The following is a 21,666-nucleotide window of genomic DNA, read 5'->3' as shown; positions in this document are numbered from 1 at the left end:
AATTCTCTGAGGAGAGTTACTTGGCCCCCCTTGGCCTCCATTTCCATGAGGAGTACCCAGAACTACATTGAGCTCAATTACAGATGCTCTAAGACCCAGTTCTTGATGTTCAAGAAGAAAACAGGTGCTGGCATATATGTAATTTTCTGGCGCCGGCATCGGTAATTATCAAAATAGCACATTAGCATGAAAAATGTCAATGCAACTTTCAGCTCCACGAGCTCTGCCTTCCCCAGAAAGCGCTGTCTGCAGACGTACACAGTGATGATGACATTCCATGGATTTGCATCATTCCTTTCTTTCCAAGGGCTGGCCTGGAGAGTGCCACACGCTCACAAATCCCCTGCTGGTTCCACCCTTTCTCCAGTCACAGGCGTTTTCCATGGTGGGGTTTGGGGCTTGGAGCATGGCATGGAGGCAGCACCTGAGCTCCAAATAGCAGAGGGGGGATGTCAGAGAGCTCCTGGAAGGTAGGAGGTTTGAGCTGGCTGCGAGTGGGGGCTCAGCCTGGGATCTGCAGGAGCACAGAACTGCAAAATTGGCTTTGCAAGACGCTTTGCAGAGCAGCTGATAGAATCTCGAGAAAGAATTTGATGTCTCTTTTAAAATGTGTTTTCAGACACTAATATCAGTGTCACCTCCAAATATGCTCTCTTTTTTTTCTTCCAAGGAGCTGATTTTCTACTTACTTTGCAAATTGATAGCATAAATTGCAGCCTGTTTAGTGACATGTTACCAAATAATTTCACTCTCATGAAAAATCACTTTGAACGGAGCATATCAGTCACACATGACAATCTCTTATCTCTGTGCGTTCCCATCTCCGCCGAGTAACCTGGAAATTGCATTCCATATTTGTTTAAAGGATGCCTGCACCTACACGCTGGAGCACAGGCAGCTTGTTTAGCTGAGGGCATCTAGAAGAACATTCCTGGTAGCTGCAGGCGGAGCTGAGAAGCAGGGTGGGATTGTGAGGGTGTCAGTGCTGGTGTGAAACGAGTGTTAACTGGGTGTGAACAATGGCAGAATCTGTCAGCACTCCCGTGTCTGTGTTATTCTGGGGCTGCCTGCTGCACCTGAGGGCAAAGTGTGACTTTGGGCCTTTTTGGCTGCTGCTTCTGTTCAGTGATAAAAGAAGTGGAACAGAAAAATCCGTCAGTGGCGCCGGGTGTAGATGGCACTGTTTGGGATTGGGAATAGCCATAAACATTTAAACGTGACACATTCAAATGTCACCGGTTCCTTTTCCAGAACGTATCAGCTCTGATTTGTTGGGAGCTGTGGGACCAGTCCCACAGACTTATTGCCAGCACCAATTACTGGCTAAGGAGATAATAAGCTTAATTATCCAAACCCATTTTCTGTTATGATTTAGGATGTCACTAATGCACATTCTCCTGCTGCATTACTGAGACTGTTCAGTTATTTTAGATTTTGTGGCTCCTTTCCTCAAGCATCCTAGTGCTGAGAACATTCAGATTGTGGAACTCAACCCTGGACTTTAATTTTTTAATTAAAAAATTAAATTAAAACCCCTTTAATTTCTGCCTAAACATTTTCATGTGGCCAGAAGGACAGCTCTGGTGGTCCAGGCTATGATGGGACACTGCAAAATGAATGGCTGAAATACATTTTTTTTTCCGATTGTGTTTTTCAGCCCAGGTAATTTTTACTGTGGCTCCCAGCAGATTTGTGAGAAGAGTTTTTCCACCTCTTTTGAGAAGGGAATGGCTTCAGGGAGAGGGCCAGGGCTCCGTGGCACACTTTGGGATGAACAGGAAGGCTTTGAATTGATCTCATTGCCTTTGGCAGCAAAACTGGTGCATGGAGGTTGATGGGTGAAAATGAAGAGTTCTGTAGAGTTTAGAGTTTAGAGTTTCTGTATTTAAATTAAAAGCAAACAGCAAACTAGCTAAATGCATCCATCCAAAGTATTAATTGGCTTGCAGTGAGCCTCAGTTGAATGGGAACACTACAGTTATGTCTGGGCCATGGTGCTGAGGAAGCTTGATTGAGATGAAGCTGGCTTTGAGAGATCTAGCCTTGTAATTTCAGCTAAAATTTAGATCAATTTAGTTTAAAAAGCTTCACTGTAACCTAAATTCCACTAGTGGGAGGATATTTCAGTATAAATTTCAGAAAACTTTTCTAAGAGAAGTTTAGAGAATTTTAGAAGTAGAAAAAGCCTAAAAATCAAGTATAGTTTTTTTGAACACTAAAATTCATCTGTTACCAAGTCAAAGAAAGAAGGGGGAGAATTTCCTGTGAAAAATGGATTAAATACAGGTGCCTGAGTGATCTGTCCTGATTTAACATTGCTGATAATGCAGATAGAATCAGGACTCTTTTTACAATTATAGAGATATTTATTGAACAAAAAAAACCCTGAACGAACAAAGCATTAGCTGTGCTCCTTATTTTCTGGATGCAAGCCAATTATAATCCATATTTTTGTCTTTATTTTTAATGTAGTTCCAATTCTTAGTGCTGCATTTTTGGGGATCTCATGGGCAAATTATTTTGTTTGTGCATGGAGTTACTCCAGTTTGTTCATCTGATGTTTATAAAAGTGTGTTTATAAAAGTTTATATAAGGAGTGCCCCTACATAGGTGGTTTGTGCTCATCATCAACCAGAGCTGTGCTCCCTCCCTTCAGAGCTGGTCAGTTCTGTGGAAAGGAGGGATTTCTGTGGTATTGAATGAGATAAAAAATCCTGGATTCTTAAATCTTTGGAGGCTCTATCAGCAAATATAAAAACATCAATTTCAGTGGAGAATTGCATGTTCAAATCAAATGAAAGGATATGGTGTGTTGAAAAGGGATTTATTGGGCCTGAATATATTTTCTCTGGCCAAGAGAGCTTCTCCCATGTGGAAGTCATGAGAAAGGATTTTCTTTTATTTTCTTTTCTTTTCAGATGGCTCTGATTAGGTGCCTAATGACTGTTGCCATTCTCTGGTCAATCTGCTGTAATTCAGTATTAGTGGAAAAATAAGGCACCTTTCTCCTCGCTCTTTGAAGATGAAAATGAGCTTTCTTCACCTCTTCTTTCACTCAGGGATTTTTTTGTTGTGTGTGGGTTTGTTGGTTGGGTGTTTTTCCTCAGAAGATGAGCTGCTCTTTGGAAACAAGAGTCTGCAAAGGAAATATATGTGTGATCAAAGCCCTCACCAATTACAGAGTTATTACTCTTTCTCCTGGGCTTTTGAATAGGAGCTCAGTGTCCCTGTCTTTGTCAGCAGAGCTGGTGGCAGTGCTGCAGTGCCTGGCATTTTCTGTCCTGGAACCCTCTGGGGGAAATACACAGTGATCTGCTCTGCCAGGGGTTTGCTCATACAGAGTTTAATTGTAACATCACTGTTGGAGATCCTAATTGTGTCTCTCTGCTATTGCATTCAGGCACAGAATAGATCTGGGTGGCTTGTGAAGATGAATATGAATTCATTTTGTAGCACAGCTGTGTCAAACTACTGCTGGCTGAGGCAAATGTGATTGTACAACGACTGTGGTACAGACCCTCTGCAATCCCCAGGGACCAGAAATAACAAAACTCTCAGTGATGGTTTCAGTGATGTAGAATCATGTCAGGGGGTGCATCTGGGAGGAGGCAGATCCAGCAAGGCAGCTCAGGAGGGGCTGCTCTCTTCACCCACATTTTTCCCAAGGAAGGCAGGACCATCCTCCAGCCTGTCCTTTGCCAACTGCTGCTTGCCAAGCTCTGCCTTGAAAATCCCTCCTGGACATGTCTCTAGGATAAAGTGGCTCATTTGAGGGTGTGCAGAATAGTTGTAGGGCTGAGCTGCAGGGAGGGTGACACTGTGTGATGCCAGTTCCTTCCTCCCTTCCTCCCTCAACTAAAAGAGCAGATTTTAGGAAATTGGCTGTTTATCCCTGTGGTTCATGGGCATGCTTTGCCTTGTTTTTCCTCTCTTTCTTACACATGATCCAAAACCCTGAGCTGCTTTATCTTTCCCCAGAGAAATCCAGGGAATGGCTTGTATTGCATCATCCATTATTAACACAGAAATAGGTGAAAACACTGTATTTTCAGCTTAAATATGAAAGGCTGAGTGCTGGGTTTCAACCATCTGGGTTTTCCTAGAGGTGTAGTCAAGTGAAAACTCCCCAAGCCTTGTTCTGCAGGGGAAATGAGGTTAACCTGTGACTGTGCAGCCAGAAACAAATTCCCCTGATCTTTTTAGATGAGAAGTAGCAGGAGGAAAATGATTCTTGGCTGGCAGAAGCCAAGAGATGCAAATGGTCTGCACCGAGCTCTGCTTTTCACATTAGTGGAAGAGCCCTTTCCTCACCAGCAGCCATTTCCTTGGTCATCTCCTCAATTATGCAGCTCTTTTATTTCTGCCCTGCTCTTCTTCAGGCCTCTTCACCCACCTGCAGGCATTGGCCAGGTTTTTTAACCCTCCCTTGCTGTTTGTTTTGCAGGCACTCCCCGAGGGGCAGACGGCGTCCTGGGATACGGCCAAGGAAGACGAGAACCGCAACAAGAACAGATATGGAAACATAATCTCCTGTAGGTGTAAATTCACATCAAACTGGGCATCCTGTGGGATCTTACGTGTGTGCTGGGGGGAAGGGCGTGTTGGAGAAGCTCACCAGGAGCTGGCTGACAGTGCTGAGCCTTCAGTCCATTTGTTACAAGCTTTTTTCCTGGCATTTCTTTTACTTCATGTTTTTTTTAATGCTTATTTTTCATAACATCATCACATGATGTTACACATTTTCTACCTGCCTTGCTTCCTGCTTTAGGTTTGTAGGTTCAAGGCTAAATCCTTTTGTCACTTTTTATGTGATGATGTCCATTTTCTATCTATTTTCACTACAAAACCCAGAGCTTCCAGTGCCACAAAAGGGAGCACAAAGGAGCTGCAGATACATCAGATTTTTAGCTATGGCTCAGAGGCCAGGTTTTGCTCTCCAAAACTGAGCTTTCCACAACCTCTCCAGGCAGTTCACCAGTGTTTCATTATTCCTGATAATGACTGGGAGAAGAGGTGTGAGAATTAATTCTTTTCAAAGGCTACTGAGCTGCATCAAGTTGGAGAAGCCAAGCTTGAAACCATCAGAACAAGAAATCAGAATATAAATGAATGTGCCATGGATTTTCATGACTGGGAAAATCTATAGAATGCTCTAGGAGCAAAATTAAGCCATGCTGAGTGATATATTTCATACTGTATTTTTTCTTGTGCTAAAAATGTATTTCTTGTAGAACAAATAGATTGTACTAAAAAAAAAAAAGTTAAAAAACCCAAAACAAACAGACAAAAAGAAACAACACCAAAACAACAACAACAAAAAATTCAACTTCTTCATAAAGAAACTTCACACATAACTACTTCTCTCTTTGAAGCCTTGAAATAAATGATTCATGTGGCAGTTTTGGGGGGATGACATAGAACATCTCAGTTCAGGGCCCCGTGGTAAAGATGAAGGAATCTGGAAATGGAAATTGAAGTTTGTGAGCCCTGATGTGATCCCAGTTCTGCTGCTGGATTTGCGTGGTTGTAAGCAGGTCACCAAGTTCACCAGTGTTCTTTATCCATGTGGAAAATGGAAGTGACTACTGGAATATTACAATTAGCATGCAAGTTGTCTCTCTTAATTTTGGCTCCACTTTGCTGTGAGCTTTGTGTGGCAAAGAGAGACGTCCAGACAGAGGCTCAATTTACCTGTCTGTACAATTAACTCCAATTAAATGAGTCTAAAAGACTAAATTGCTAAAAGATTAAATGAATCATCCAGCTATAAACACTGGATTGAAAGTGGAATTGCTGTCGTATGATATGAGAAAGGAAATGTGAAAGACTTTGTTTCTCTGTGTGATTTTCTGGAAGCACTTGGCATAATTCAAAAACGGAGGTGAAGAGAGGCAAAACTGTGTGCAAAAGCTTCCATCTCATTTGTGAGGAAGGTGGTCATGAAGAAAACCTTGAGCTCCAAGTGAAATGTGAGGAGTTCAAGAAGCAAAATCAAGGAAGATAAATGGGATGTTAGCTAAAGAGAAGGTGTTCACAAAGACAAATTGTTGTCTAACGAAGAGTGACGCGAGCCTTTTAGCTCTAAACAGAAATACAGCAGCAGTGCTGATGGGAGGTGATGAACTTGAGTAAGGGAATGCAAAATGTAATCAGAGCTGAGGAACAAGGATCTGCACAGTGTAAAGTGTGAGAAAAGGAGCTTGAATTTGAGGACTGTTGGGAAAGATTTCGAAATGCGGCTGAGAGGATGGAGTGGGCTTTCTTCTCTTCAAATATTTATCAGAACAAAGAGTTTGAGAAGGAGGCAAGGGCTCTTTTAAAAGACAGCAAGGAGGATTTAGAAATATACAATAGGGAAAAGGAAAGAAGGATGCCTAAGGAAGGAGCATATCATTGATCAGATACTTTGTAAAACCATTGCAAATTTACCAGCTGTGCCTGGAGCCAGACCCCGCTGGTGGGCGAGTTGGGCAAACTGCCTGAGTGAAGTCAGGGGCAGGATGGAGAGCAGAGCTGAGAATAGCAGGACAGTGGTTCCCTCTAGGCAGGTCATGAAAACAAACTGTGCTCTGTGGGTACAAACTGGGCAAAAGCCTGAGCAGAGGAGGTGGAACACAGTTATACCCTGAGCTGTTCTGTTGCTCTTCAATTGTAATGGCTGGTGAAAGCCAGAGCAGGCACTGGTTGCCCCTACCACTTTATTTGGTAAAAGGCTGCAGGTGGCAATTACCATTATTTATTTAACCAGTGCTGCCATTTCATCACTCCTGGAACAACAAATCCCCTGCCTTCTGGGGAGTGAGTTGGAAAGTCAGGTGTTGATCTGACTCCTGCAGCGGCTTCGTTGACTGGTGTTAAAATGTGGGTTTGTAAGCCCTTGCAAAGAGCAGCATTGCTCAGTGAATCACAGCAGATTAGATCTTGTCTTTACAGCCTCATGGGTAAGAGCAGAGTTACAGGAGTGTTTTACTGGCTCACTGCTCTCCCAGAGCTGCATTAACATCGTGCCTCGCTCTGAAAACCTGGATCACACCGCCAGCCCCAACACCTGCTCTTCTTACATTTGCAACCCAGAGCTGCAGGCCAGCCTGGGAGCTGATCTGTTCATGCAGAGGAGGGGCAAGAGAGCTCCAAGAGCTCTCCCAGCTTTTCATGCTTCCAGCTGTAATTGTTTTTGGTGGATTTGGGGCCTGCACGACCACAGAAATCCACTGTGGATGGTGGGAAGGTGCGGACAGATTTACCATGCTGAGGGAAACTGTCCTTCTTGAACCTTTTATTATATGAACAGAATCCATGAGCTTTGCTCCTGCACTTTTATAAAAGCTGTAAAAACAAAGGCAGTTGTGGAGATGCCAAGTTTTTCTTTAGGGGCCAAGCGTAGGCAGTGTACCCATTTATGTGCTGAAGCAAAATGATTTAATTCTGCTTTAGGGCCCAGATATTGAGCCCTTCAAAGAGCATGAGTAAGTGATTGTTGGAGGAGGGATGTTGAGCTGAATCTATTACAAGAGAAGAGAAAATGTCCAGAAGCTATATGGGACCTTTGGTTCTATTTGATTTCTCTCCATCTTGCCCAGATTCAGAGCCATTACATTACAGGAGAATAAAATCTCTCAGATGAGAGCTGATTCTCAGATGAGAAGAGGTAGAACTGTGTTTTGCTTCAGCTGGTGGAGGGCACTTCCTGTGCCTTTCTTTTTCCCACTGAGGCACCCTGGCTTTTAAGTCTCATGATGGTCCACTCAAAACTGAGCTGGTGACAAAAGGACAAAGAGAAATTTGCTTTGTTTTCTTCATGCTCTGACTGCAGTATGCTTTGGGTTGGAAAATTGTGAATTAATTAGAGAATTTTGGGGTGGAAGAGATGAAGAAGCTTTCAGCTGGCACACAGGTAGAGAGCACTTCTTGCACACAGACAGGGATAAGGCATGAAATAAAAAAACCTGCACAGAATTCCAGAATGATTTGGGTTAGAAGGGACCTCAAGGTTCATCCAGTGCCACCCCTGCATTCCAGGGACACCTTCCACTGTCCCAGGTTGCTCTGAGCCCCATCCAACCTGGCCTTGGACACTTCCAGAAACAGCCTGTGCCACTGCCTGACATCAGTGTTGGATTTAGAACAGAAATCTCCCCATTTCCACTCATTTTTATTCCCTGATTTCTTCCGTAGTGCCTAAACTCTTGCACGTCTGTGGAATTTGACCCTGCCAGGGTGGGATTTATCACTCCTGGATGTTACCCAGGCACAGTCTGGGGGCAGAAAGGGCAGGACAGAGTGAGGATAAGTCATCTTTTCTCACAGAAAATCTCCAGAGCTGTCTGTGTTTCCCCGCTCCTGCGTGGGGAACCCTGACAGGCAGTTCTGAGGAGCTGTGTAATGTTTCGATGGGGAAAGTTGTGTGAGATTAATCCAGTGCTGGTGTCAAAATGAAACGTGGAAAAATTGCGATGATGCTTCAAATGCTCACTAATGGGAATTTTGACAGGAGTTTAAAACGGTAACAATTCTGTGCTAAAATGGGAGCACGGAGCTTTTCAGTGAAATCCTTGTCATTTTTGAAGTCTGTTTTAAGACCAATTTTCAGTCAAACTACTCTTCATATAAATTTAGAGTTCTGCTAACTTGCAGAACTGGAGTAAACAGGGAGAAATAAAACCATTTACACATTTGTTAAGGTTTTTTTCTATTTTTTTTTGTGGTCCTGAATGCAACTTTTTTTCTGTTTTTCCCTCAATTTTTAATGTTTCTTAGAATCCATTTCCAACACACAGGGATCTGATGTCTGATAAATTTAGTGAAGAGTTGAGCAACACTTTCATTTCAGTCTGCCAAGAATGCTGTGTCCTTGGCTAGAGGAGGCCAGTGGATAGAGAAGAATCAGAAATAAGTTTTAACCATTGGGAGAAGATATAATAAAGGCATTTGCTGCTCTTTATATAGCCCTTTAAAGTCTGTAGGCAAAAAAAAACTAAGTACAAGATCCTTAATACTAAGCATAATAATTTGTCTCTCTTTTTTTCCCTTTTTTTTTTTTAAAGTCAAATCCCAAAGTTTTGCTTGTGGAAAAAAGAGATTTATAAGGGAGCTTATTTTATGAACTTTCATCCAGACTGTTCTCCTAAACTTTGGAACAAGGTTAAAGATACCATTAAGACATCATTAATATTTTGTGTGCTTCACATATATACGGATTTTTTTCTGCTGCCCTGTTCTCACTTGTAAGAGCAATAAATCTCCCTCAGGAATTAATCTCATTTTAGTAAAATATGCAATGAACTATTCTGAATTCTGTCCTCCGAAAGCAAAGTTCAGCTTAAAGCATTTTTCATTTGGTCCCAAAATATGATTAGACTGAATGTCTCCTTTAAAAAAAACAAACAAAAAAACCCGAAAAAATTAAGTTAAATTTCTTCATTCTTTATTTTATTCCCATATTTGACTTTAAAAAATAGAGGAAAAAGGAAAACAAACCAACAGCATTTTTTTGCAGCTACAGAGCATCCCTCCTTAATAGCCATAATTATCCATAATGGCCTGAAATCATGGAGCTGCTCTGCAGTCTGCTCCCCAGGTCCTCCCCGTTCAGCTCCCTCTGGGTGTGGTCATCCTGCCTGGTTTCACTTTCTGTCCAAAGAGTGCCTCAAAGTGCTGAAACTTAATTTGGATATTTGACTCCATTAAATGAAGAGAGGCAGGTGCTCCCTGCAGGGTTATTCAGAGTGCTCCAGCTACAGACACTGCGTGTGTCCCTCATTAAAAATGGACCTGGGATCCCTTTCCCCTCTCATTGGGGACACGTTTGGTCTCATCACTTTTGGTTCTGTTGTTGCAATGAGTTGAGACTTCCACAGTGGTGTTCTCCTGGGAGGAGTCAGTAAATGTTCTCCTCCCAGGCATTGGCTCCAGGGTTTGCTTTTTCTTTGCTCTGGTTCCTAACAAGCTTTGTTTGCTGCCTGGAATTGCAAGTGTGAAATTGTTTCCCTGTATTTCACCCACATGTCCGGTTTAATCAGCTCTTTGTCTGTCTTTGTGAATTGCTCTACGTATAAATTCTTTTGTTGTCTGTCTAACCACATGATTTACTGTGACTCCTCGTGCAGCTGCCTTGAGTGCAGGTAATTGGGAACATCAGCACTCGGAGAAATATTCCCCCTTCCCTGTGTCTACAAAGGTTAAATTTATTAATACAAATATAGCAGAGCTTTTGATGGATTCACCTGCAGAACCTTCTTGGAATGCAGATATGGGATTTGATGAATGCAGCAATGTGGTTGTATTTATTTTAGGTGTGTGAATCTCGCCCAATGGCTGAACAGAGTAGAACCATTCCTTTACACAGCTGAATGAATATTTAATATATATCCAGGTCTTGGTTTTCAGAACTGCTCGCACATCTGTCTTCACAATTATTATCTGATTCTACATTTAATTAAGACATGACTAAACCCCTTTTGACTGAGTTACTGCAGAATCATACCTCATATTTTTATATTTCATTGCTATGATTCTATTTAATTGAATGTAAATCATGCTTAGGCCTGTGTTCTGCAAAGTGCTGCTAAACATTAATGCTGCTCTGACTGAGAGCTGTTCTCCATAGAGCTGGCAGGGAGGAAATAAACTTAATGGACTCAGTATTATACTTCTTTTAAAAAATCATTTAAAAATGAGCACAGCATGGCCAGCAGTGACCCCCGTAACCCAGTAGCCTCTGCCAAGCAACTGGCCCTTAGAAGCAGTTCTGCAATGAGCTGCATCCCAGTGCTGGGATTGCCAGAGCAAATCACATCAGCAGCCTGGCTCTGGAGTGTGTCCTGTGACAGAGCCCAGCACCAGCTGTTCCACACAAGGATCAAAATATTCCCCCGGTGGAAAATCATGACACAATCTGCCCGCTGGGGTAGCTCCTTTCTGTGTCTGAACTGTAAAGCATGCTGGGAGATGAAAAGATTGATCTCTGCTATTTTATTGCCTTATCTAAAGTAACTTTGAATTTCCTCAAAAAGATGGACATTTCTGATTTTGTTGGGTTTTTTCAATACTGCCTCGATGCCATTTTGCTGCTGGGAGTTCTGTGGGTAACATAAAGGAATGTTACTCTGATTTAATTTGTATTTCCTTCCAGTTTCTGGGGTTTTCCATTTCTTATTTGCAGGGTTTCATTACCATTTTACTCTCCTTAATCTTTTGTATCTCTGTTGTGATCTATTTAATTATGTCCTGGTCTTGTCAGTTTTAGCTCTTGCCTCAGTTTTCATGGATCAGATGAAGCCAAGGGAGTTTGTAGCTTCCAAGCAGGAAAATGGTTTTTGTCATGGAGATACACCTTGCAAAGGTCTCTCCCAAACCTCCCAAACCAGGTGACATTTGTGACCTGTCTCAAATCTCCACAATAATTATGGTGACAGCAATGAATTTAATGAATACAGAGCATGACTAACTTAAGGATCTAAACCTTACATCTTAAACACAAAACAAAGGGCTTTTAGCAATAGGAATACATGTGGTGCTGTTGTTATCATTTTGGGATGGCACAGGAATAACAACATGACTCTCAATATAATGGTGAAAATGAGAACAAACTTTATTCTTCTAAATTCTACTTTTATAAGAGTAGTTCAGTACAAAGAACATGATTAGTTAGTAGAGTCTACACCCTATTATAAACAACTTTTGCCAGTAAACGTGTTGGGAAAACACCACCTGCGGATGGTTTCTCACTTCCCAAGGTTTGTTTGAATTCCTCTTTAAGATTTTCCGAGGCCAGAATGAGAAAGTTGCTCACCTGCCCTTCACACAGACACTGGCAGAGCCTGAAGCCTAAATTCAGACCAATTGTCAGTACTACAAGGTGCTATTCCATTTTTGATTATTGTAAGTATTCAATTATTCAGTTACCACAGTGGGGTTTTTGAGGCCAGGAGTTGCACTCCGTGTGTCCCTCTCAGCTCAGGGCACTGTGTAATTCCATGGTACCACCCTTGCAGGAGTCAGCAGACGCAGCAGAGCACTTAGAAACTCCTCTTTATCGTTACTGTCACTTCTTTTTCCTTTCCTTCCTTCAGATGATCACTCAAGAGTGAGATTGCAGCTGCTGGATGGGGACCCTCACTCCGACTACATCAACGCCAATTACATCGACGTAAGGCTCGCGGACATCCCCGTGACAAACCCGCCTGTGACAGGGCTGCTCATGAGCCTGGTGCCTCTGACACAGGGACAGGCTGTGCATCTGATTGAATGACAGCTGAACGTTGTGCAAACATCGTGTTGTGACAGGGAGAAGGCTCTCAGTCTCCGGTTTATTGTGTCTGACCAATCTGGGCAGATGGAGATTTCCTGTGTTTGACAGATCCACCAGCATAAGTGGGACGTGGGCTTAAGTGATGGATGCAGAAATCAGCATCAGCCCCTCACAATAGCATTGCTCACAAAGTTGTGGTGCAGAAGGCATGTATGTAAACAGATTGACTTTTTTTTAATGTTAAAAAACGACATTGGAAGAGCAGCCTCTGTCTCACATACAGAGTGATCCAATGCACATGCATTTCTTGAATGCAGCTCTTAAGTCACAGCAACAGGAAATGTTTAGAATAGTTTCTTGAAAAGATGCTCTCAGAATTTTCACAGAGACAAATTCATACCTTTCTTCTTTTCAAACAAGAAGATGCAGTGTTTTGCCTATCTGTTTTCTGCGTTACCCTCAGGTAACACAGGATTCAGGTTTCTTTGTGGAAATGGTTTAAAAGTGCCCCATTCCTGTCTTGTCTTTGGCATGAAGAGATTGTGTTATTCAGCCTGAGGGAGATGCCCTCATTTAAAATCCCTCAGGGCAGCCCAGCTGCCCCTTCATTCATTCATTCATTCATTCCAAACCCAGTTAATTATAATATATTACATAATTATACACTGTCCAGAGGGCAGCAGTTGGCACCTGGCACCATCAAATCCCTGGTGGGCTTTGTCTGAGCTGTGATCTCACAGACACTCATCTATTTTCTTTTTTTCCCAGGGGTACCATCGACCTCGCCATTACATTGCAACTCAAGGCAAGTTCACTCTTGTATGTCTAAATATTTGCAAACCCACTGCTGGTTTACACTGTTGTAGGAGCTTTTTATGGGGGTGACATCATCTGATTTGGGGAACATCTGAAAATCTGTTACATGGGCAAAAGGGAGAAGGATATAGAATTTTCCAAGATCCTTATGGCACTCAGACTCAAAACCTCAGCTGCAGTAGAAAGTGCCACAGGCTCAGAGGTGGCAGTACAGCCTAGAATGTGCCATTTGTGCATGAAGTGTGAGGGGACATCTTCAGGGGATGTGGTGGGCCTTGAGTTTACCTTGCTTGAGGTGGGCAGTGTGAATAAGCTCTGACTGATGAGCCTGAGAGGGCAATTAGTAAGAAATGCAATTGAACACCACCTTCTGTAAGTCACTTGATGAATTTCCTACAAGAAAGGGAATAAGGTCAGGGAGAGGCTCTAAACTGACAAACCTCTTGTAAGCACTCATTGGTTGCCTATTGGAACCTGAAATTTTTCTGAGGGAAACTTCAGAAAGGAGCTAATTTCTGCTTGTTTCCTTCCTCCTTCCTAATGAATCGACACTGAACTGTGAAATGGTGTGCTGCATCAGGTATGAGTTACAAAACAGCCTTAATACAGGTTCAGTGAGGGGTACACCCTTGTTCTATCACTTATACAGTGTTATCTACTGCAGCCATCACTTCTATTGCCATGCTGGAACCTTAAACACCTGCTCTGAGGGAAGGTCTGACCTCCCAAAGGGCTCCAGGCTGTTCCTGGCTGTAACCCTGAATGACAGAGGGATGCTCTGAGAGAGAGCAGGATCCCGTGGGAACAGGACAGTGGCTGGAGAACAGCTGGAAGGGGTTATTGGCATGCCATGCACTCTCTTGAGATGTCCTTTTTGTCTTCTCTCCTGCCCCAGGGCCGATGCAAGAGACAGTGAAGGATTTCTGGAGAATGATTTGGCAAGAAAACTCCGCGAGTGTTGTCATGGTCACCAACCTGGTGGAAGTGGGCAGGGTAAGGTGCCACTCCCAGTGTGTAAAGCTAGACCAGGGCTGTGTTCAACACAGCTAACACAGCTCAGCAGCAAAATGCCTTTTGCTTCCTGCAGGAAAGGAATGAATCCAGCCACTCTGAGATTTTTTGTAAAATGCTCGATTTTGTAATGCTTAGCTGCTTCCCTTCTAGGCTAATAAGGATCATGTTCCTGCTGTAAGTCTGGGCTTTGGCAGAGTTATACAAATTTATGCTGGCTCAGAAGCTGTCTCCTTCCTCAGTACAGAAGGAAAAATGTACTTCTGTAATAGTTATTCCTTATCTGATGATTTGAATACTCCTCTAAAAATCCAGAGCAGTGAGGATGTGTGTCTGGTGCTCCAACTATCAAAAGACCTCTTTACACAAGAGGTGTACAAAACCTGGAGTTCCTGAGGTCACCATTCCTTGGTGGTTGAGGTTTTCATGGATACTGGGGCCACCCAGCAGTTTTGGCCTCCCAAACACCCAACAATTCCCTCTCCTGGACTGACCTGGACCAGACATCCCTGTGTCAGCACAAGGCAATTCCCAAAGCCCATTACGGGACCAAACATGGAAAACTCAAAAGGTGTAGGCTGGACCTCAGGAACTAAGAAGGCAGAATATCTGGGGTGGCTTTTCCCAGCATAGTTTTTGTTTTAGAGACATTCTCAACCAGAAAATGGAGTTCTTAAAAAATTTTTGTCCTGATGTTTGTCACTTTCCATTGCTTTGGTACTAAAAAAAATTGAATTATCGTTTAGTCAGAGCCATTAGTAATTCAGCTGCTTTGTGTTTGATTTCCCTTAGATCTCATGGTTGAATGCCAGCTGCTTCTGTTCATTTATTACTATTTATTCTATTTTCCATCTACTGACACTTCAGTTCGAAATAAATGCCTTTGTGTAAAAGAAAAAAACCCAAACAACAAAAAAAACCCCACAACAAACCTACATTAATCATATTTAATATTTATAAAACCCCTTTCAATTATGACTGGAACTGGAACATGAAGCCTGCTTTGCAGCAGCTAATTGCTTCAGCTTTAGGTATTGTTCCACTCTTTCATGCTAGAGCATTTAATAACCTGATAGTCTTTGTTAGCCTAAATATCCCTTCTGGAGCTTCACAGCCTTGCTTTTATTTCTTCTGGTGGTTTTGCACATGGCTCCTAGAACTGCCTGAGCAGGGATATGTTCACCTGCTCAGAGGATTTCTCTCTTGAGCCTCAGTTGAAGCCTGTCACAGCTGGTAAAATGCCAAGTTTGTGTCCACATCTGATAAAGGAAGCTCAGAGTCAAACAAATTTAGTGTCTCATCATGTACCCCACAATCCCCATGAACTGAAATTCTTTGGCTGAGCAGAGAGAGTTCAGAATTACAGAAGCAGTAGCACAGATTTTTCTCAAAAGAAATGGTTGTGGTGACTGTCAGGTGTTCTGCACATCTGATATGGGCCAGGCACATATGGAAAGTCAAAGGAGATTTAAAACCAAAAAATATCTAAATGCATCATTTGTGTTCATGGACAACAAAGGACATTTATGGACAACAAAGGGAACTTTAAAAAATCTGCCTGTTGTTTCTATGTATGGTAGAGGAATTTTGATCTAATTTATACAGTTAATTTTGGCAACTCTGCACTTCAGAAATAAGCCCAATTTGCATTGGCTTCAGCTTGAAAGTGGAGGAAAATGTAGGTCAGCTCTGCCTCAACTTGAACTAGCTCCTCTCAATATTTTCCTTTTCCCCCCAGGTGAAGTGTGTTCGATATTGGCCAGATGACACAGAAGTCTATGGAGATATTAAAGTCACATTAATTGAGACAGAGCCGTTGGCAGAGTATGTCATACGGACCTTCACTGTCCAAAAGGTAAGGAGGTCTTCAGGCAGCTGAAACTGTGACACACTTCATTTGTGTTCAGAAACTCTGGGAAACACATCCAGAATGCTCTTGGAGATGGGAGCTGTGCTATTTGGACAGGCTTCACTTTCACCAAACTAAATTTTTGACAGGGATTCCATTTTTGGACAAATGATTTTACAGGAACATCTTGATGTAGCCACAGAAGTAAAATGCACAGTGCATAAAGTTTAACTGCATCCAAAAGGCAGCAGATAGCTGATGGCATGCCAGGCATAATAACTGCCTTGTTTCACACTGGCAAATGGCAGAGGAAAAAAGGTACCAGTTAAGCTGGATGCCAGGTAGGGTCCCCTTTCACCTGCAGTGAGGATATAATAAGAGAAAGAGTTTAAAAACTATCCCCAAACCAGCAGGATTTGGAAGATTTTGTTATTTGTAATTAGCAATTGGAAGTCTAAGTGTCAGTGTATTCCAGGTCTGTCCAAATTACTTTCCCAACGCTCAGTAAGTGGTTTTAAAGCTTTTCCAAAATTCTTGCTCAGTGAACATCAGCCACACTGGGAATATTGCTTCAGTTTTCTGATACATCAGCTCCATATTTCATTAAATCATTGAAAAAACTTGGTGAGAAATGTTAATACCAAAATCTGACAGGCTAGAGGAGCTGCTGCTGGATTCCACCCACATTTCCTGTACAATAAAACACAGCTGACCCAGAGTTGTGGGTTACTCTTTGCAGAGCAGATAAAGGTATGATTTTCACATGCCAACAACTTGCTCTCCCCAGAAAAGATGGTTCTGGGTACCAATTTCTGCCCTTCTCACTGCCAGCAGTACCTCAAACTGAGAGTGTTTGGCAGGAGGTGGCAAAAATCTGCTGTTACCTGGGGCATGCCCACCCTCGATGTGTTCATTCCCCAGGCTCTTGCTTCAATGCCTCAAACAGGATTGAAGAGTGAATTTTTGGTGTTCTATGGCTACAACACAAGAAGGTGAGGGTAAACAGAGCCATGGAGTGCCAGGGCTGAGGTCAGCCTGATGAGGTGGGTTGGAACTCTGAGACCAGAGGTTGGAACTGGGAGCTGGTACTCACCTTCCCAGCCCTCAGGTGAGCTCCACCCACCTCCCTGGGAGCTGGAATTTGGCTGAAAACGCTTCCAGAGTGAAAATCCACAGCTCTGGACACGTTCCCATGCATGGTGAGAGCTCAGTGCTCGTTTTCCCTCTGCGTGAGAGAAGGCAGCAGGGAGCAGGACACGCTGCCTGGGGTGTGATGGGAGGGAAATAGAGGCTGTGTTGTCTCCTCAGAAAGGCTACCATGAGATCCGAGAGATCCGGCAGTTCCACTTCACCAGCTGGCCGGACCACGGCGTGCCCTGCTACGCCACCGGGCTCCTGGGCTTCGTGCGCCAGGTGAAGTTCCTCAACCCCCCCGAGGCAGGACCCATCGTGGTGCACTGCAGGTAGGCCAGCTCTCCACCCCAGCCCCTCCTCCTGCAGCCCTTCCCTCTCTCTCTTTCTCTCCTTGCAAGAACCAGCAGCTGTTTAAGGGTTAAATGTTTGTGGGCTTCACCAGGAAACAAAGGGAAATATGGTTTTCTTCCCTAAAGTGGCAGATCTGCAGCCAAGCTGGCATGAGTCTCTTTCTTCAGGCAGCACTGACAGAACAAGAGGACACATTCTCAGGCTGCACCAAGGGAAATATAAGTTGGATATCAGGAAAAAGTTTTTCACAGAGAGAGTGATAAAATACTGGAATGCCCTGCCTGGGGAGGTGGTGGAGTCACCATCCCTGGATGTGTTTAAACAAAGACTGGATGTGGCACTCAGTGCCATGGTTTAGTTGAGGTGTTAGGCATGGGTTGGACTTGATGATCTTGGAGGTCTCTTCCAACCTGGTGATTCTGTGATTCTGTGATTCTGTGTTTCTGTGAGTTGGAGATGATGGGAGTAGGTCAGAGAGTGTAGAATGTAGAAGACCCCCTTTCAAATGTAGAAGACCCCCTCAGTGTTCTGTGCTCTGTTGGACACTCGTAGCAGAGCTGGGGAGGTGGTGAGTATCTGGGACAGCCATTCCAGGCCCTCAAACCTCATGGGGAAGAACAGATAATACTGACACAAAACCAGAGAATTTTAAAGCAACTTTGCTTTTCTGTAGCCCCACATGCTGCAGCTCAGCTTTGTGCCAGCATTAAAGGCCTTACCTGCTCTGGTGGAAGGTGTCCCTGCCCACAGCAGGGGTTAGATCTACAATCTTTGAAGTCCCTTCAACCCAGACCATTCTGTGATTTTATGTCTCTATGGTCTGAAATATTTGTTTGGTTGGGTCTGGCCCTTGGGCACCTTGGCTTCCTGAAAGCCCAGGATTTGGGGTGGGAATCCCAGATTAAAAACTTGCCCAGTGACTATCAGGTAGCAAATGAAAGGAGTTAAATTACTTCAAAAGCAAGGAAAGGCATTGCTACAAACCCAGGGTTTGGGTTTGTAGCAGCTGCTATGTCTGCAGGGCTCAGGGCATGTGTGAACTAAAGATGTGGCTTGAGCACAAGGCTGGAGAGCAGAGCTGGCTGTCCCAAAATCTCACCCCTAATCCATCCATAGGAATTGCCTCTAGTTCCTGCTCTGTGTCTTGAGAAAAAGAGAGAAAATACATCCTACAACTACTTTAAAAAGGAAAAATCAATTAAATCTTATCTTTTCTAAACAGTTTTGGACTGGGTGGGTGTTTTGTTGGATTTTTTAGCAAGCAGTGAGTCAGTTTTATAATCAAGTACAGCTAAGCCTGAGGAGCTGGCAGGAGAGATTTCATTTACAGCTGAGGGCCTGAGTTTGCTGCTTTGGTGCCATGGCATGGGGCTGGCCCTGGAAAGTGTCTGAACCTGACTCATTGTCACCAAGAAGGCAAGGAGAGATTTTTTATCCTTCCCATTTTAATGAATAAATGCCATTTCCTCCCTGTTATTTGTCTGCTTTTGAATTGTAATGGCTTGCTTTAAGTGGTAATTACCAAATTCTCCCCACTGATGCCTGGCTGGATAATATCACTGTTGGATATTTATGAAGTGCCAGGATCCTCTAAATATAGAACTGGTAAAACTATTTGTTAAAATTCTGAAAAGCTGAGAGATAAAGGGAGAGGAAATGCCACTTATTCATTATAATTCTGCAAATGAAAAATATCTTCTCCCTATTCAGCAGTTGATTAATCTGGTCCATTAATTTATGGCCATTCATATCTCCTTGCTTTCGGCTCTGGTGGAGTTTTCAGTGCAGCTGAAGTTTCCCTGGTTTGAGCAGAGTTCTCCTGAGTGAACTCTTCAGAGTGATGTGAAGAGATGTTCTCCTCTCTCCATCCTTCACACCTAAGCAGCTTGGATGATTTCCCCCAGGGGAAGGAGGACACGAGGACAGCACAGTTCTGCAGGGGGTGGCCCAATTCCCACGAGCAGTGGGGAGCTCTGAACTGAAGGGTTCAAGTAGCCTCGAGCTCCTTTCTCTGTAATTTACAATCCACAACTTGAAATCACCCTCCTCAGGATCCAAACTCCTCCAGATTCAAAAGGGAAAAGAAGCATTTGAGGTGGAGGACTGAGCTGCTTTTATCATGCCCACTGGAGTAAATGTATGCATGCCTTCTAGAGAGTCCCAGGGAAGAAAATTTCTGGAATTGTGTCTGGAATTTCTGGAATTGTGTTTGCAACCCAGAGGCTGCTCTCCCCTGTGTGATGAGGGGTGTGCAGGTGACCTGACCTGCCAAATTATGACGAGTATTTTTGCAATATTTTGTTGATGTTCAATAACACAAAGCTTTTGTTTCTGCTTCCCTTTCAAGAAATACTATTTCCCCTCATTCCCTTAAATCCTCAGACAGAAAAATGAATCCAGCAGGAGCCAGAGCAGCTCCCGGGAGTAGACAGCAGGGTGTGTGCTGCTGTTATTCTCTCCTCCCCAGAGCCCTGCCTCTCCACAGCCCCTTGGTCACACAGACCCTCCTGGTTTTTCTTTTGCAGTGCTGGGGCTGGGAGGACAGGGTGCTTTATTGCCATCGACATCATGCTGGACATGGCAGAGAACGAGGGCGTGGTGGATATCTTCAACTGCGTGCGAGAGCTGCGCTCCCAAAGGGTCAACTTGGTGCAGACAGAGGTGGGTGCCAGCAGCTCTCCCTGCACGAGGTGCTGCTTTCCTGTCAGCTCCTCTGCCCAGCCATTTATTAAGTCAACAGTGGCTCGCTCTGTGCCTTGATTATGCAGAACTTTCAGTGGCTAAACATGCCCAGATTTGCACCAAATCAATTCGCTGGCAGCTACTCGGGGCCTCCAAGACAGGAGGGCAAATCTTGATGTTTAGGTCTGTGCATTGCTGAATAATTTTATTCTCATAGTAGGAGAAAAGAGCTCCTGAAGCCTCTCATGACTCATTCATAGCAACACTGCAGTAGTACCTAGTGTATATCAATTACAGGCTAAGCAAACGAAACATCTTTGATTCAAGCTTTGGGTGCTGGTTAAGCACAGTGCTCCAACACACAGTATCTGGCAGCTGCACAAACTCCTGTGGAGCTGTTACCCTGTTGCACAGGTTTTATGTGTGTCCCTTAAACCCCTTCCCCTCCTGAGGGACAGGACAATAGCCTGGAACAGAGAAAGGCTGTTAATTTTGTTGGGCTCCACATACTTACTTTAGGGAAAAGATTTTACCCAAAATACCCAGAACCCAGGGTTCTGAAGAAGCCTGTAAGTTCTGTACAGTTGTACCAGGGAAGGTGAAGTTGTTTATTAGGAAAAGTTTCTTAATTTAAAGGGTTCTCCAGCCCTGGCACAGGCTGCCCAGGGCAGTGGTGGAGTCACCATCCCTGCAAGGATCTAACAGCCATGTAGAGGTGGGGACCTGTTCAGTGGTGAATTTGGCAGTGCTGGGTTGGACTCAGTGATCTTAGAGGTCTTTTCCAACCTAAACAATTCTGTGATTCTCTGGTGTTATTGGAGGCCCATCCCTGACCATTGCCTTGTGGACAGAGAGGCTTTACACCCAGATGTCCTCCCCAGCCCACCCCCATTTTGTCCCAGCTCCCCATTTTCCTCATAAATCTGAAACGAACACGTGAGGCCTCACATTGTATGATGGATGAGAGATGCTCCCAAAGCTGTCACACAGCACACTGTGTAATTTGTCTCCATGTGAAACAGAGCCAAATATGCATATTGGGCATGACTTAAGAAAAAAAAAGAAGAGTGATATTTCATGATCTGTATTAAAAATGTGATTTTGATATCTCCTTCCCTGTGCAGGAGCAGTATGTGTTTGTCCATGATGCCATTTTGGAAGCATGTCTCTGTGGCAACACAGCCATCCCAGTCTGTGAGTTCAGATCCATATATTACAACATCAGCAGACTGGATCCACAGACCAATTCCAGCCAGATAAAAGATGAGTTTCAGGTAATTTCGTATGTCTCAGTCACTGCAGTTGGTGTATTGAAGGTGTTTAATCTATTTCTGTGTGTTATTTTGTGATTTCCAGCAGGGCAGACAAGGGGGACGCTGAGCCAAGGTCTGATTTCACTTGATTGTTGTTGTACTACTGGGTCAGGCAGAGGTTTGTTTTTGAGCATGGACTATTCAGCCTTCAGCAAGGAAAAAAATGTCCCCATCACTCCAGCAGAGCAAGGGTACTAGTTTTCACACATGACGCTCTACTTCTTATTTTAATGAGTATTGTGTTGTTCATTTCCTTCCAT

The 21,666-nt window shown here is 43.6% G+C and overlaps 1 protein-coding gene across 2 annotated transcripts in view; it reads left to right on the top strand.

The window, feature by feature from the left end:
• Positions 1-21,666, top strand: part of PTPRT (protein tyrosine phosphatase receptor type T) — a 446,577-nt gene that overhangs the window by 401,004 nt on the left and 23,907 nt on the right. For both annotated transcript variants that reach the window (XM_063404659.1, XM_063404660.1), the window contains 8 exons: positions 4,445-4,532; positions 12,072-12,148; positions 13,019-13,055; positions 13,962-14,059; positions 15,816-15,932; positions 17,235-17,389; positions 19,937-20,072; positions 21,218-21,367. In XM_063404659.1, the coding sequence (XP_063260729.1) occupies positions 4,445-4,532; positions 12,072-12,148; positions 13,019-13,055; positions 13,962-14,059; positions 15,816-15,932; positions 17,235-17,389; positions 19,937-20,072; positions 21,218-21,367 (858 nt within the window). The remainder of the gene's footprint in view (positions 1-4,444; positions 4,533-12,071; positions 12,149-13,018; positions 13,056-13,961; positions 14,060-15,815; positions 15,933-17,234; positions 17,390-19,936; positions 20,073-21,217; positions 21,368-21,666) is intronic.

The sequence above is a fragment of the Prinia subflava genome, chromosome 8 (assembly GCF_021018805.1).
Source record: "Prinia subflava isolate CZ2003 ecotype Zambia chromosome 8, Cam_Psub_1.2, whole genome shotgun sequence".
In the NCBI taxonomy this organism is placed as follows: domain Eukaryota; kingdom Metazoa; phylum Chordata; class Aves; order Passeriformes; family Cisticolidae; genus Prinia; species Prinia subflava.
Note: the sequence above shows the minus strand (reverse complement) of the source record. Positions and strands in the feature narration are given on the sequence as shown.